General features: G+C 37.3%; 1 protein-coding gene across 1 annotated transcript; it reads right to left on the bottom strand.

Annotated features, from left to right (window-relative positions):
* Positions 1–1,714: 1,714 nt before the first annotated feature.
* Positions 1,715–11,668, bottom strand: LOC140785240 (electron transfer flavoprotein subunit beta, mitochondrial). Its single transcript, XM_073133026.1, has 5 exons — positions 11,449–11,668; positions 11,069–11,356; positions 9,879–9,959; positions 3,674–3,768; positions 1,715–2,084 (listed from the first exon to the last, which is right to left on the bottom strand). Exons 1-5 carry the CDS (start codon positions 11,515–11,517, stop codon positions 1,859–1,861), a joined length of 759 nt encoding a protein of 252 aa, XP_072989127.1. The 5' UTR covers positions 11,518–11,668; the 3' UTR covers positions 1,715–1,858.
* Between the last annotated feature and the right edge of the window lie 2,586 nt (positions 11,669–14,254).

Below are 14,254 nucleotides of genomic sequence, written 5' to 3'. Positions count from 1 at the left end.
ACTATTATATTATCTTGTTATAGTAATATGACTTAATTTATTATAATTTAGATACCAACACAACACCAACTGAGAGGGCAAACTGGTCATTTACATTTTGGAATAAGTGGGTGGGAAATTTAAAACTTTTTATTCAAACAGAGAATAAAGATACACGATTAAGTACCACTTATTAGTGATGGCCGTACTAGTGGCACGTGCCGTGCCATGCCGTGCCGTGCCACCATCGGAACGGGGCGTGCCGAGCGGCGCGCCTCAGCACACCCCCCTATGCCACTGGCACGCCCCCTATAATATTTTTAACAAAAATTTTAAGATGTTTAGAGATGTTTTTGGGTCATTGAAATGTCAATCTTTAATTTTTTTTTTTGTCTAAATATATGTATTAAAATTTAAAATCTACATTACAATGTTTTATCTTTAGATTATTTTTATAAATAACCTATTTTATTAAAGATAAAATAACATTTGAATATAAATATTATTCAACACATAATATGATTGAATACATTCATTAAAATTAATATTAATGATTAAACACTCCATAATATGATTGAATACTCTATAATATAATTGAACATATAATAACTTTCAATACATAATTGATAATAGTTTAATAATTAAAACTAATATCTAGTTGAACATAGAATGAGGAGGAGGATTAAAGATTTCATTTGCTAGCACAAGAATAACATGGAAATTTTGAGTTAAATACTGTCGATAGTTTTCAAAACTTATCCACTGATAATATTGGTCGTTATAACGTCTCACATAGTCTTCATAGAAATAAGAATTTTGTAATTCTTCGATGATATGATATAGATATTGAATATACACGGGAATCACCGGCATAGGCACAGACACACCATAAGCATATGCAGATTGTGAATATGGAGTATAATAAGGGTATTGTGGCTCTGGTGGGTGTGATTAATATGATAGTAATGATGATGAACTCATATCATCTTATGGGCGCACCTCTCCTGATGTCCTGCTACCTATAGACTCAAGTCTTTCCTTTATCTGACTATAATCATATTGAGCTTGAGATTGTCCCTTTCCTTTCTTCTGTCTCTGATAAATTCAGCTTTGTGGTTGTCTAGGTCTAACAAATAAATTGTCATTCCAATTTTAAAAAATGACAAATAAGTTATCATTTCAAAAATGACAAATGATAAAAGTTAATCGATGAAAATAAGAAAAGTAAAAAAAATGGGTTCTACATGTCATATCATGTTTGTTAAGAAAATAAGTAAAGTTAATTTGATAAATATTGATGAAAATAGAAAAAATTAAAAAAAAAGATATCTCTACATTAGCACATGACCGGCCCAAGGCTGTACCGGACGGCACGTGGCCGTGCCAAACCGACACGGATCAGCACGGCACGTGTGCCGATTGACACAGCTCGGCATGGGGGTGTGCCACTGGCACACCTCGTGCCAGGTGCCGTGCCTCTAGTGGCACGGCAAGTGCCGGTCGGCACGGCCATCCTTACCACTTATTCCATTTTCCTATTGTAAAAGCTTATCCTCATTTGGTATGAAAGTACAAAATAAATAAGGTTTATTTGAGATAACCTCCCTTAATTCAGTTGAAGGAAGGATTTGACTTTTGTGAGAATAAATTAGTCTCTCTAAAAATAACTTGCCATTCACATTCACATGATTGGCACATGACTTGTGGCTGACTAACACATGAATATAGTTGTAGCTTTTAAAAAACTTGAGGCATTTATACACTTTTATGATACATGGAGCAAAATAATATTGAGTCAAAGTAAATTAAGCCTTGAAATACATAAACCCAAATGCCCCAAAGAGCCTCAATAGCAGAAACATTTGCACAGTTAAAAAGCTCATAATACACGAGCATCGTTTTTCAACTTATCAATGAGCTCATCCACAGAAGAAAGAATAACTCCTGCTTTCCTTTTTGGAGGTTCTGTGACTTGAATAACCTCTAGGTCGGACTTGATCTCGACATTCAGCTCTTGGGGAGTCACTTTCTTGATAACCTTTGATTTTGCTTTCATAATGTTGGGAAGCGTTGCATATCTTGGTTGATTCAATCTCAGATCAGTGCTGCGAGAAACATTTAAGAAATAGTTGAAATTAGCAGTGAACTAGATTGAAAGTATTGACTTGCCATAAGTTATATATATGTCATCAACTTTCTGCTGAATAGCATACAGAAAGAGTCCGAAAGATTCAATATCTTAGAAATGTTTCTTTTCTTTACAAGCTGAGGTTAACAGGAATCCTTTTTCTTTCTTCTCTTTCCTCATGAAGATAGTTAGCTCATGCCTAGAACTCGCATAATAGCTAGTTCCTGTTTCCAGTGTATGATTAATCATAGATACATAGGAAAGGGAGCCCTGTGTAAAATGAAAGGAAAATCAACAATGAATTAAGTCTGATACCATTTCCCCCCTCTGTCTTGGATCTATTCCAGCAACTTAATTGTTCTCTCTACTACTACCCTTTTGTAGACCTGAACCTAATATTTTGGTTCCTTTACATTTTGGTTGTCCTCCAATTTCCTGATTATTCTCACCTAATAGATCCAAGCATCAGACCAACGTGTAATCTTGCTACATATTGTGCATATGGACCATGTCGGCAGAGCTCCATACTTGTAGAATTCTATTGATTCCTAACTTTGATACTGATCTAAGATTCTGCTCCTTCAAATAAAGTTAGAAAAAAAAATCTTTTATATGAGGATTTGAATAAGATGGTGAAGCAGATAGGGAAACAAAGAACAGTGGGAACACGGAACATGTGAACTATATTTGCACGAAGCTAATGGACTAAAAAAATTTATTTTAGTTCCTTCCCCACTCAACATCTTTGAACAATTTCATCTCCTATTCATCTAAAACATTTAGCTACCAAATCATTTCCACTACACAATTCATACCGGCTATAAGTAATAATATCTTTGTCATTATTATAATCAAAGAAGACCTAATTTGGAACGTGAGGGAATGAGAAACCCAAAAAGTTTTCTATTTGGCATTACTTTCAGATATTGCTACTCATTAGGCATATATAGATAAAGGTTCCGCTTTTTGAATATGTAATCACTTATTAATTGGTAGTTACAAACTTAAAATGATCCACAGCCCTCTGATTCAAAGTGCGTGGCACTTACTCTAAAGCAATTAATGCTTAAGCTGCAAAATAAGGCATTGGCACTTCAAAATAGGCACGACACTTGATGGGCCAAAAAAAAAAATTATAAGGTCGGAATGCCAAGACGAGTCGAGCAATGTCATTGTGAAGTTCTGTATAGTGATTATTCTCCAAACATAACCCCAAAGATGGTGTCTAGATAACAAATTTCCTACTGTTAAAGTATCACATTAACTAAAGAACTATACAATTAAAGTCACTTTTTTATTTGCCTCGTCACTTAACAACAAATCAGTTGATTTATAATAAAAAGATGAGAGTACTATTTAGAAGTGATTATATGAAATGGATATCAATTTAGTGGAATGGCATAATGAATGCTCTCAGCCTCTCATATTATCCTTTGTTTTGAAAGATCCAACAGCAGTCCAATTTCTGATGTGCTTAAACCGGTAGATCAAATGTTAACCAAAAATGATAGGCCAAAAAGCAAAACAATTTCACAAGCAGCAGAAGATTTAGTAAGATAAACATACGTGATTACGGCTGGAAGGTCTAGGGAAAGTGTTTCAAGGCCACCATCAACCTCTCTTTCAACAGTTGCTACTTTTTTTTCTTTGTCCAATACTACCTATCAAGTGGCAAAAAAATGACATACATATTATTAGCATAAACCTGCACACTAAAAAGAAAAAGTCATAGAAAAGTTGACAAGCAAATGGCAGACATTAGAAAAAAACTATCAAGAATGAAATTTATAGACCACCTTTTATTTTGGACATGAAAATAAATTACAGATCCCTATGGAGTAACTTGAAAATGATTTTCTAATGCAGAACAATAGAAGTGCAAATCAGATACGAGATACCATTGCATAAAAAGTTCAGGGATCGACAAGGTTCTTGATGTATCACAGATTGCTGATTCTCAGATAGAAACTATCTAGAATCAGATAAAATAGAAAATAGAAGTTTCTGTTCAAATTTCAATGTGTTATCCATTCAATACAAGCTTTATGGATCTTTTAAACTTTCCATTCATTACCAATTTTCACATGTTAGCACAAAACTTCTTTTAAAATCACAATTGGAAAGAATGATCTTAAAAGGTACCAAAACCTGATATTTGATTCATCTCCAACCATTGTATTTTCTTATAAAATTCTATAAGAGAAGTAATGACAATAGTCGAAGAAAGAATATCATCGACAAAAGAGAACATTTTCCACAGAACATAAGGGAAGCAAAAGTAACCTATAAAAGTAAGATGTACTAATACTCTAGCTAATATAACATGCCATAGTCTAGAGCACTAGTGGAACAGTTGGATTCTGGCTTAGCATGCACCCAATTTGAACTCGACCATCTTTCAAGGTGGCCAAAATACTTAACACAGTGGAGAAGGCCCCAAAAGCCATGACAAGCACTATGACTTTTATTAGAGCAATGCTCTGAAGTCCATCTGCCACCCTCCCTCTATTCCTTTCATCCACCGCTCTCCTCACACCCACTCCAAGCTTAACTCACATCATCTTTCTTATCTTGTCCTCGATCTCTCTCCCCATTCATAATCCCAACCTCCCACCTCTCTCCTCCATTTTTGCACCTTCCTAGGATAGGCCCTGACCAGATGTCAGCCCGATATTTTAGTTTGCACCCAGGCTGGACCCTTGAGCATCTCTATCTCCAAATAGGGGCATATTTACAATATGCATGATCCAAGAACTAAGTTATAATAGGCTGCAATGCTATTAACAATGGATCATAGAGGAAAAAACTATCATGTCATTAACCTTCTATATACTGTTCAGTTGATGCATAACTATATCTTCTGAACATTCTATATTTATTCTAGCAAGCTTGCACCTTAGGTTTCAATATCAAACTAACACATCTGCAGAAACTAATGCCAAACATTTGGCAGCAGGTCACTCAAAAGTTTGACAGCCCTTAAGCCTCTTCCTCCCTCCCTCTCTTCATAATTTATTCAAGTTTTTCTTAACCAGCTAATGTAACAGTATAAATATGTTCATTTTTTTTATTACCTCAACATCTATTCCAACAATTGTAATTTTGTTTGAGATTGCATCATACCATTTTATGTATCAATTTACAAATGAGTAAACAACAATAATAGCAAATGAGAACTTTAAAAACTAAACGATCTACCACAAAGGAAACCAACATGAAATTTGTAAGTTTGGTAGTATCCCTATATATTTGTGTGATTGATAGTTGCCCTAAATACATCAAAATGAAAGATCTCGATGGGTAAATTCTCAGTGCAATCTGCATCTTACTTTCCTTCTCTGTACGTATGTTGAATAATAACATCTTCCAAACTTTGCAAACTATCCGAAGTTTCATATCAGTTGACAACCAATGAAGCACCGACACCTCTCCCAGGAAGAGGTGTCCGTGTCCGACACGTGTCGGACACGGACACGCGTCGGACACGCATGGGACACGTGTCCAGAGTTTCCTAAAAAAAAAAAAAAAAGAAAATCGGACACTGTTGGGACACGGGCGGGGACACGGGCGGTATTTTAGATATTGTTTAACGGGTCGGGTCGGGGTTCGATCGAATGTTATCAACCCGGATCCAAACCCGATAATAAACCTTACCTTCACTGTTGAGCGATCGAAGCCCTAAAACCCTCGAGCAGCTACCGAGCGACGAGCAGCTGAGCGAGTGCGATGGCCGACGGAGCGAGTGCGGCGAGCTGAGTACGGCGAGGACGCAGGTTCTTCTCTCTCCCTGTCTCTGTCTCTCTCTCTCTCTCTCCGTCTCTTCCTCACTCCCGCCCTCCATTGCCTCCCTGTCTCTGTCTCTCTCTCCCTGTATCTTCCTCCCTCCCTTTCTCTCTCTCACATTCTCTGTCTCTTCCTCCCTCCCTCTCTCGCTGTCTCACTCTCTCGATGTCTCACTCTCTCACATTTTCTGTCTCTCCCTCCCTGTCTCTGTCTCTCTCCCCGTATCTTCCTCCCTCTCTCATTCTTTGTCTCTCTCTCTCGCCGTCTCACTCTCTCTCTCTCTCTCTCTCTCTTCCTCCTTCTCTCCCACCTCTCATTCTCGCTCTCTCTCTGCTGTCTCACTCCACGCTCTCATTCTCTCTGTCTCACTGTCTCTCTCTCTCTCATTCTCTCTCTGTCTCACTGTCTCTCTCTCTCTCTCATTCTCTCTCTGTCTCACTGTCTCTCTCTCTCTCTCATTCTCTCTCGCTCTCACTGTCTCTCCCTCCCTCTCTCTCGTCTCACTGTCTCTCTCTCTCATTCTCTCTCTGTCTCACTGTCTCTCTCTCTCATTCTCTCTCTCTCTCTCTCTGTCTCACTGTCTCTCTCTCTCATTCTCTCTCTGTCTCACTGTCTCTCTCTCTCTCTCATTCTCTCTCTGTCTCACTGTCTCTCTCTCTCTCTCTCATTCTCTCTCGCTCTCACTGTCTCTTCCTCCCTCAATCTCTCATTCTCTGTCTCACTGTCTCTCTCTCTCTCATTCTCTCTGTCTCACTGTCTCTCTCTCTGTCTCACTGTCTCTCTCTCTCATTCTCTCTCACTGCCTCTGTTATTAAATTGTTAAATTATATTAAAGCTTCTTTAATCTCTGTCTATTAAATTGTTAATCTGCTAAATGCTAATACATATTTCTTTACTAATGTAGTTTTATTGCGATTGAAGAAAAATGAATACTGAAAATAATTCTGATTCTAGTCAAAATATCAGATCGTCTGTGTATGATAATGCTCCCTTGTGGAGATATGTTACTAAGATGGAGAAATTGGGAGAAGGTGGAGGAAATCATAATTTTAGATGCAATTATTGTCAACAAGTCTACAAGGGATCATATTATAGAGTAAAGGCTCATTTGCTGAAAATTAGTGGGCATGGAATTAGAGGTTGTCCAAAAGTGAGTAGTGAACATGTTATGGAAATGAAAAGGATTGTTGATATTGCCGAAATGAAAATTAAAAATTCGATGCCTAAACAAATTCCTTTGCCAAAATTTGGACAAGCGGCATCTTCTAGTAGCTCAGTTGGAGGTGTAGGTTTTGATATGGGAGGGACATCAAGAAAAAAAAGAGCAACAAGAATGACACCTATTGAGAAGTCATTTAATTCTGGTGCTCGCAATCAATTATATTGTGAGATTGCAAGAATGTTTTATTCAGCTGGGTTGCCTTTTCATCTGGCAAGAAACCCTCACTATGTTAGAGCCTTTCAATTTGCAGCAAATAATAATATTTCTGGATTTGTGCCCCCTGGCTACAATATGTTGAGAACTACACTACTTCAACAAGAGAGAGCAAATATTGAAATGTTGCTAAACCCTATTAGAAGCACATTGGGGAGAAAAAGGGGTGAGTATTGTATGTGATGGTTGGACTGATGCACGAGGAGACCGCTTATAAATTTTTTAGCGGTGACGAGAGTGGGCCTATGTTCTTAAGAGCTGTGAATTGTGAAGGAGAATATAAAGACAAATTTTTATCTCTAATTTGATCATTAAAATCATTGAAGAGGTTGGACCTCATAATGTAGTCCAAGTAGTTACGTATAATGCACCTGTTTGTAAGGCGACGGGGATGCTTCTTGAAGCAAGGTTTTCTCACATTTTTGGACTCCATGTGTAGTTCACACTCTCAACCTAGCTTTGAAGAACATATGTGCAGCAAAAAACCGAGGCAAATGAGATTGTGTTTGATGAGTGTAACTGGATTTCAGTAATTGCGGGGATGTAATGTGCATAAAAATTTCATCATGCAACATTCAATGAGGTTGGCTATTTTTAATGAATTTGTCAACTTAAAATTGCTTGCTATTGCGGAGACTCGGTTTGCTTCGGTGATTATAATGTTGAAAAGATTTAGAAAGATCAAGAAGGGTCTTCAATCAATGGTAATCATGATAAATGGAGTTCTTATAGGGAAGATGATATTGGCAAAACACGAGTTTATCAAAGATAAAGTCCTTGATGACATTTGGTGGGATAAAATTGAATATATACTTGCTTTCACAGAGCCTATATACGGTATGCTACGGGTTGCATACGTATAAACCATGCTTACATTTGATATATGAAATGTGGGATACAATGATTGAAAAGGTGAAGACAATCATATTTATGTATGAAAACAAGAAAGAAGGCGATGAATCTATTTTTTATTCAGTGGTGCATAAGATCCTAGTGGATAGATGGGATAAAAGCAATACACCATTACATTGCTTAGCACATTCTTTGAATCCAAGGTTAATTTAATTTCTATCTTATGATTAAAAGTTTTATTGTTCTTTCATTGTTATTGTTTACTAATTATATGATTATGTTAATAGGTATTATAGCTCATCATGGATTCAAGAGGATCCAAATCGTGTACCACCGCATAAGGATTTGGAAATTTCTAATATGAGAAGCAAATGCTTAAAAATGTTATTTCCAAATGCAGAAGAACGAAAAATGGCATACCAAGAGTATACTAGTTTCTCCACATCAACCAAAAGTTTTGCTGAGTATGATTCAATAGCAGATAGAAATGAGTTTGATCCAAACATGTGGTGGGTTGCTCATGGTGCTTCGCTCTCTATTCTTCGAAATTTAGCACTTAGGTTACTTGGGCAACCTTGCTCTTCTTCAAAGTTGTGAGAGGAACTGGAGCACTTATTCTTTCATCCATTCATTGAAAAGAAACAAGATAACTCCACAAAGAGCTGAAGATTTAGTATATGTGCATACTAATCTTCGCCTTCTATCAAGGAGATCTCCAGATTATTTAAGAGAGGAGACCAAGATGTGGGATGTTGGAGGAGATTCTTATGATTCCTTTAATGGTGCAGGAATGTTGGAGTTTGCTGATCTCTCAATTGATGAACCGGATTTAGAGACTATAATGTTTGTTGATGAAGGCAACGAGGCAGTTGAAGATGAATGATCTACCTTATGTTGCTATTTTGTAATGATTATTAGTTTTAAAACTTTTGTGGAACTCAGTTACTTGGATAGTAGGACATGTTTTGTTGATGAAGGCAATGAGGCATTTGATTGTCTTTCAATTTTGTTATTATCTTTAAATTAGTTCTTACAGCTTCATGTGTACTTCTTTTTGAATGATACTTCTTAGTTCTTATAGCTTGATGTATGTTTAACACTACTAGATTACAAATTTTTACTTTAGATAATTTTTTATTTTATTTATTTATTTATTTATTTCGCCGTGTCCTATGCCGTGTCCGTGTCCTATATTTTCAAAATTTGCCGTGTCGCCGTGTCCGTATCGTGTCGTGTCCGTGTCCCGTGTCCGTGTCCGTGCTTCATTGTTGACAACTAAATATCTGAATGGATAAATATTGATATATCCATCTCCGAATGTTGATGAAAAAGAAATTTGTTCGTACATGCCATCCTTCATATGTTTTATAGAAGAGCTTGAATTACAGCAAGTGATCAGTAGCTTACAATGCATTAGCTATGGGATTAGTTTTAGTAAATTATACTGACGATGATAGTCAATAAAGAGTTAGACAAAAAAGCTCAGTAACTGAAGTGTGATTTTTAAGGTTTTACAACTCAAAAGGACATATAAATAGGATTAATAAGTACCCAATGAAACTTTTCATTCTAAGGCAACAAAGTTAATGCTGGATTATTGACCTAGATAGGTTTCTTAGTCATTTTCATATTTGAGCATGACATGAGAGAGAATTGCAAAATAAAATCATTTTGTAAATAGAATGATATATAATGAACAACCTTTGAAGCAAAGGTTCCTTGTGGCCATTTAAGCAATCCAGCTACCATCTGCCCTGTTTGATTGCAATCATCATCAATAGCCTGAAAACACCAATGCAGAGTAAGCATGAGAAACACTCACAGGAAAAACAAAAAGGTTGTGAAAGTTTGCTTGAAATCTATTGAGAATAAAAATGTAGTGGATACTACATAATAGAATAGTACTATAACATTACAACAGGTAAGGGATAAAATGAACTGAGTGAATGGTGTAAGCAAGGATAGGAGAAAACTCTGGATGCACATAAACTATTGAAAAAAAAAAACAGAAAAAGGAAAAAGATATTGTTCATGATTCAATTACTCAATTTAATCAAGGAAGAAGATGGTCAGGAAACCTTTTTAACCCATGCCTTGTTCCAATATTCTTGTATTTAAGAGGATTGAGTATCAGTTGTGTTTGGTGGTCATTGCCAAATATCAGGAGTATATACAGTGATAATAATAAATGACAGTACAATCAGAGGATAAACAGACTAGCTATCCTGAAACTAGTCAAGGCCCTTCCAAATCTTCTACTCTGGCAAAAAGAAGCCCCATTAAGCTTGATTAATCCAATTATTCCCCCTTATTTCTCGCCTAGTGTTAGTTCTCTGCTTTTCCATGTCTCTCCATATAAAGCTTTAGCATGCACTCTAAAAAGATTGTTTTCATCCTCTGTTGGTAGAGGGCAGGTCTTTGGGATCGCAACCATCAGAAATGCAATGTAAAGCTTTCGCTTAATTTTTCATTATAAATCAACCAGATGGTAACATCAAACCGGTTTGTCAGATTAAAGCAGAGGATCAGCTTTTAAGAAAGCAACCAATTAAATGAATATAATCATCCTAGCAAAGAGACACAACACCACGAACTAATTTCAATTTCTCTTATGACAAGGCATAATCACAATCCAAGCAAACCCACCTCCGAAAATACCACCTGTAGCTCGCAAAACCAAACGTCAAGCAAACCGACCTCCCAACTTTCCATTACGGATCCCCTAACTTGATAAAATCAAACATCTTTCCTTCAATTCAAATATCGAAGAAAACGCACTTACCCGTATGATTTCCTCTCTCATGTCCCACAACCTAACCAGAAAAATCACTATCCACCACCCAAGATCCCAACTTTAGCTCAAAAATCCAAACAACAATCTAATCCATTACCTGTTTCCCAAGGATCAGTAGCCCAGTCTGCTCCACCTGGACGAGCGCCCGGAGAATTTTCGCCACCGAGAGCGGAAGCACCGGCGACACGCCAGCGTCCACGTGGACCGCGCGGTCGGCCCCCATGGCGAGGGCGGTGCGAAGGGTGTCGGCGCACTGCGTGGGGCCCACGGAAACAGCGACGACCTCGGAGGCGGCGCCGGATTCGCGGATTCGAAGGGCTTCCTCTAAAGCGATCTCGCAAAAAGGGTTCATCGACATCTTGACGTTGTTCGTCTCGACGCCGCTCTGGTGGAAGGCATGGAGGGGAGATCAGAGCCGTCAGCCGTGCGATGGGAGTAGCCAGTAATTAGAAGAGGAGGGAGGCTGAGGCAGTGTACCTTGTCAGGTTTGACGCGGACCTTCACGGCATAGTCGACGACTCGCTTCACGGCCACCATAATCTTCATCGCCGGTTGCTTCCTGAGCTCAATTTCTTCTCGTTTATCTAGTAAGAGTTAGACGATGATAAAACAAAGCTTATGGAACGATTAGACTCGATAGAGTCCGATGGCAATTCCAACACGCGGGGGTTAAAAAATAGATAAGACCGTATCGAACAAGTTCGGCTGTTTGGGTGACTGGCATCAAAAATGAAATTTAATTTTATTATTATTATTATTATTTTTATGATAAAAAAGATAACCGGCTATCACAAAATTCAAATCTATTGTGTGAGAATAAATCTAGAGATTACTTAGTTTCCCTATAAATTTGATTATTAGTAAATTTTACAGAATATATAAATTTGATTAAAAGTAATTTTTACAGAATATTCCTTAATTATCAAAATGCCTTAGATAATGTGGTGTATAGTCCATGTTTATCCAGATCCTTCACAATGATTAATGAACTTTGAACTTTGAACTTTGAAATTTGGTGCGCTGCAGTGACACCGCTTAAATAGGGGAAGCCCAACCGGCTAAGTTTCCTAATATAAATCTAGCCAAAGCCTTGTTAGGCAAGTCCCTTTCGAGTTGAAGGTGATAAAATCCCCACAGGGAGGAGACCATCGAACCTAAATGGACCTTTGCTATCTACTCCCATCGGGAATCAGATTACAACTATCCTTGAAGAAGGCAACAATTTTTCTAACCATTGGTGTGTGCATGGGGATGCTCAGTAGTTTATTAGAAAATAAAATCATTCCTAGCTTTCCATAAGTAACATTAGTAGTTAGTAATAAACGAACGAATAAAGGGGTCACCATTACCTTCAAAGTTTCAATCTGCATCGTCCCAAGAGTTACAAAGTTGAAATAAGATATGTGTGATCAGCTCAAGGCAGATTCTGAGCTTAATAGCATAGCGACACTGAAACAGGATGTAGGCAGAAGACTCTCTCAAGGGAACACAGGTGACAGAGGGTGAAAGGTGTTAGTAATTTCATGTATTTGACATGAATTTTTTATTAACTTTGAGCTAAGTTTTAAGTGGAGCCCACACATTATTAATGATGGTTTAATGGTGAAATTAATTTAGCTCAAAGTGTACTTTATTGTCAAATATTCACTTAGTCAAATTCATGAAGAGAAGTGAATGAAAATTGGCTCTAAAGTGGGTATCATGGCAATGGAAAATAAAGAAAAGTGAGTTTAATATCATATTAGATATTTGAGAAATATTAGTATGGTATATAAGTAACAAACTTCTTATGGGCTTTGGGACCAAAAGAGGTACCTATTTTGTGGGTAAAGGTTACTATGCGACTTTTTGCATCTTTTCGTCGAGCCTATTTAATTCTATAAATAGGTTGTCAGTCAGACCGACGTCCACTGTTCCAGAAGCAATCGGTGGAGGGCGAATAGGTCTTAAGGAGATAGTGTCCAACACTAGACTCGACTATTCATTCCTCCCATGTCGTTACCGCTACCTACCGAGCCCTCACTGCTAACTCTTTTCTTGCCAAGCCATTAGTGCTGCCACTATCTTCCTATCATCGCCTACCATCCTAAAACAAAACCCTCTTCTTCCCGAGCCCTCACTGATGCCCATCGAGCCCAAGAGTCATTTTTTTGGGCTTACTTTCTTTAGTTAATAAGTTATTGCACTTATTTTATGAAAGATTTTGATGTTTAATTGGTTTTTAATTGTTAGATATGCTTGACCATAAATTTAAGTGCTTTCCCTTATTATTACTGCAATGTTTTAGATATGTTTAATTTGTTTCGTTTTCTGCATTGATATATTATATAAGTTTTGAGTTGAAAAGAGACTATTTTGTTTGTATAATAGATCATCTATATATGATAAATAAGGAAATGGTGATTTTTATATAGGGTAAATATTATTATATTATTTGTCTTGTGATTTTGTGTCATATTAAATAAGTAATCATGTCGTGTTAAATAAAATATTATTAGTGCTAACTTATCATGTTACCTTGTCGTGTTACACAGGTCGTGTTATGTTACTTGTTTAATAATTTAGACGTATTCATGTCTACCAAATGCAACCCGTTTGATAATTGACTTGTGTTTGTGTTAGGGTGAATCTGACCAAATCCAACTTCTATTGATGACCAGGTTTTGATTAAAAATGCTTTTATGAATTTCTATTGCTCTTTATGGGAAATCGCTGAGAATGGTATAGACCATCAGATCCCTTGGCCGACCCTTCGTGATCTTGGCAGTGGCTGCTATGATGAGTTTCTATCGCTCCTTATGGGCAAATGCTGAGAATGTTATAGACCCTCAGATTCCTTGGCCAAGCCTCCCTAGTCTTGGAAATGGCTGCTATGATAAGCTCCTCACACCTTTTTCCATGGAAGAGGTGAAATCAACGGTTTGGTCCATGCTAGCGGGGAAAAACCCCTAGCCCAAATAGTTTCCAAATTGAGTTTTTTCGTACCTATTGGGATACTATTGGGGCAAATTTGGTCTTCTCTATCGTCGGTTTCATGAAACTATGTCGATTCCCCTAAGCTGTGGCCAAACTTTCCTCACTTTTATCCTAAAGGTTCTAAACCCCTCAAGGGTTGTGGACTACCGTCAAATTTCCCTTTGCAATGTGGTTTACTGAGTGTTGGCTAAACTCATATCCAATAGGATGAACCCTCTATTTCTGTAGATTATCTTATCTGAGTAATTTGCGTTCATGGTAGGTAGGCATAATCATGATAATATTGTTCTTACGCATGAACTAGCCA

The sequence above is a fragment of the Typha latifolia genome, chromosome 3 (assembly GCF_019914945.1).
Source record: "Typha latifolia isolate L0001 chromosome 3, TyphaL0001v2, whole genome shotgun sequence".
Taxonomy (NCBI): domain Eukaryota; kingdom Viridiplantae; phylum Streptophyta; class Magnoliopsida; order Poales; family Typhaceae; genus Typha; species Typha latifolia.
Note: the sequence above shows the minus strand (reverse complement) of the source record. Positions and strands in the feature narration are given on the sequence as shown.

Excerpts from the sequence above, each read along its gene's own strand:
- LOC140785240 (XM_073133026.1), bottom strand. The coding sequence starts at position 11,517 with ATGAAGATTATGGTGGCCGTGAAGCGAGTCGTCGACTATGCCGTGAAG. Across the intron at positions 11,357-11,448 it reads TCCGCGTCAAACCTGACAAG|AGCGGCGTCGAGACGAACAA; the intron begins GTACACTGCCTC and ends GCCTTCCACCAG. Across the intron at positions 3,769-9,878 it reads AAGGAACCTTTGCTTCAAAG|GTAGTATTGGACAAAGAAAA; the intron begins GTTGTTCATTAT and ends GCCACTTGATAG.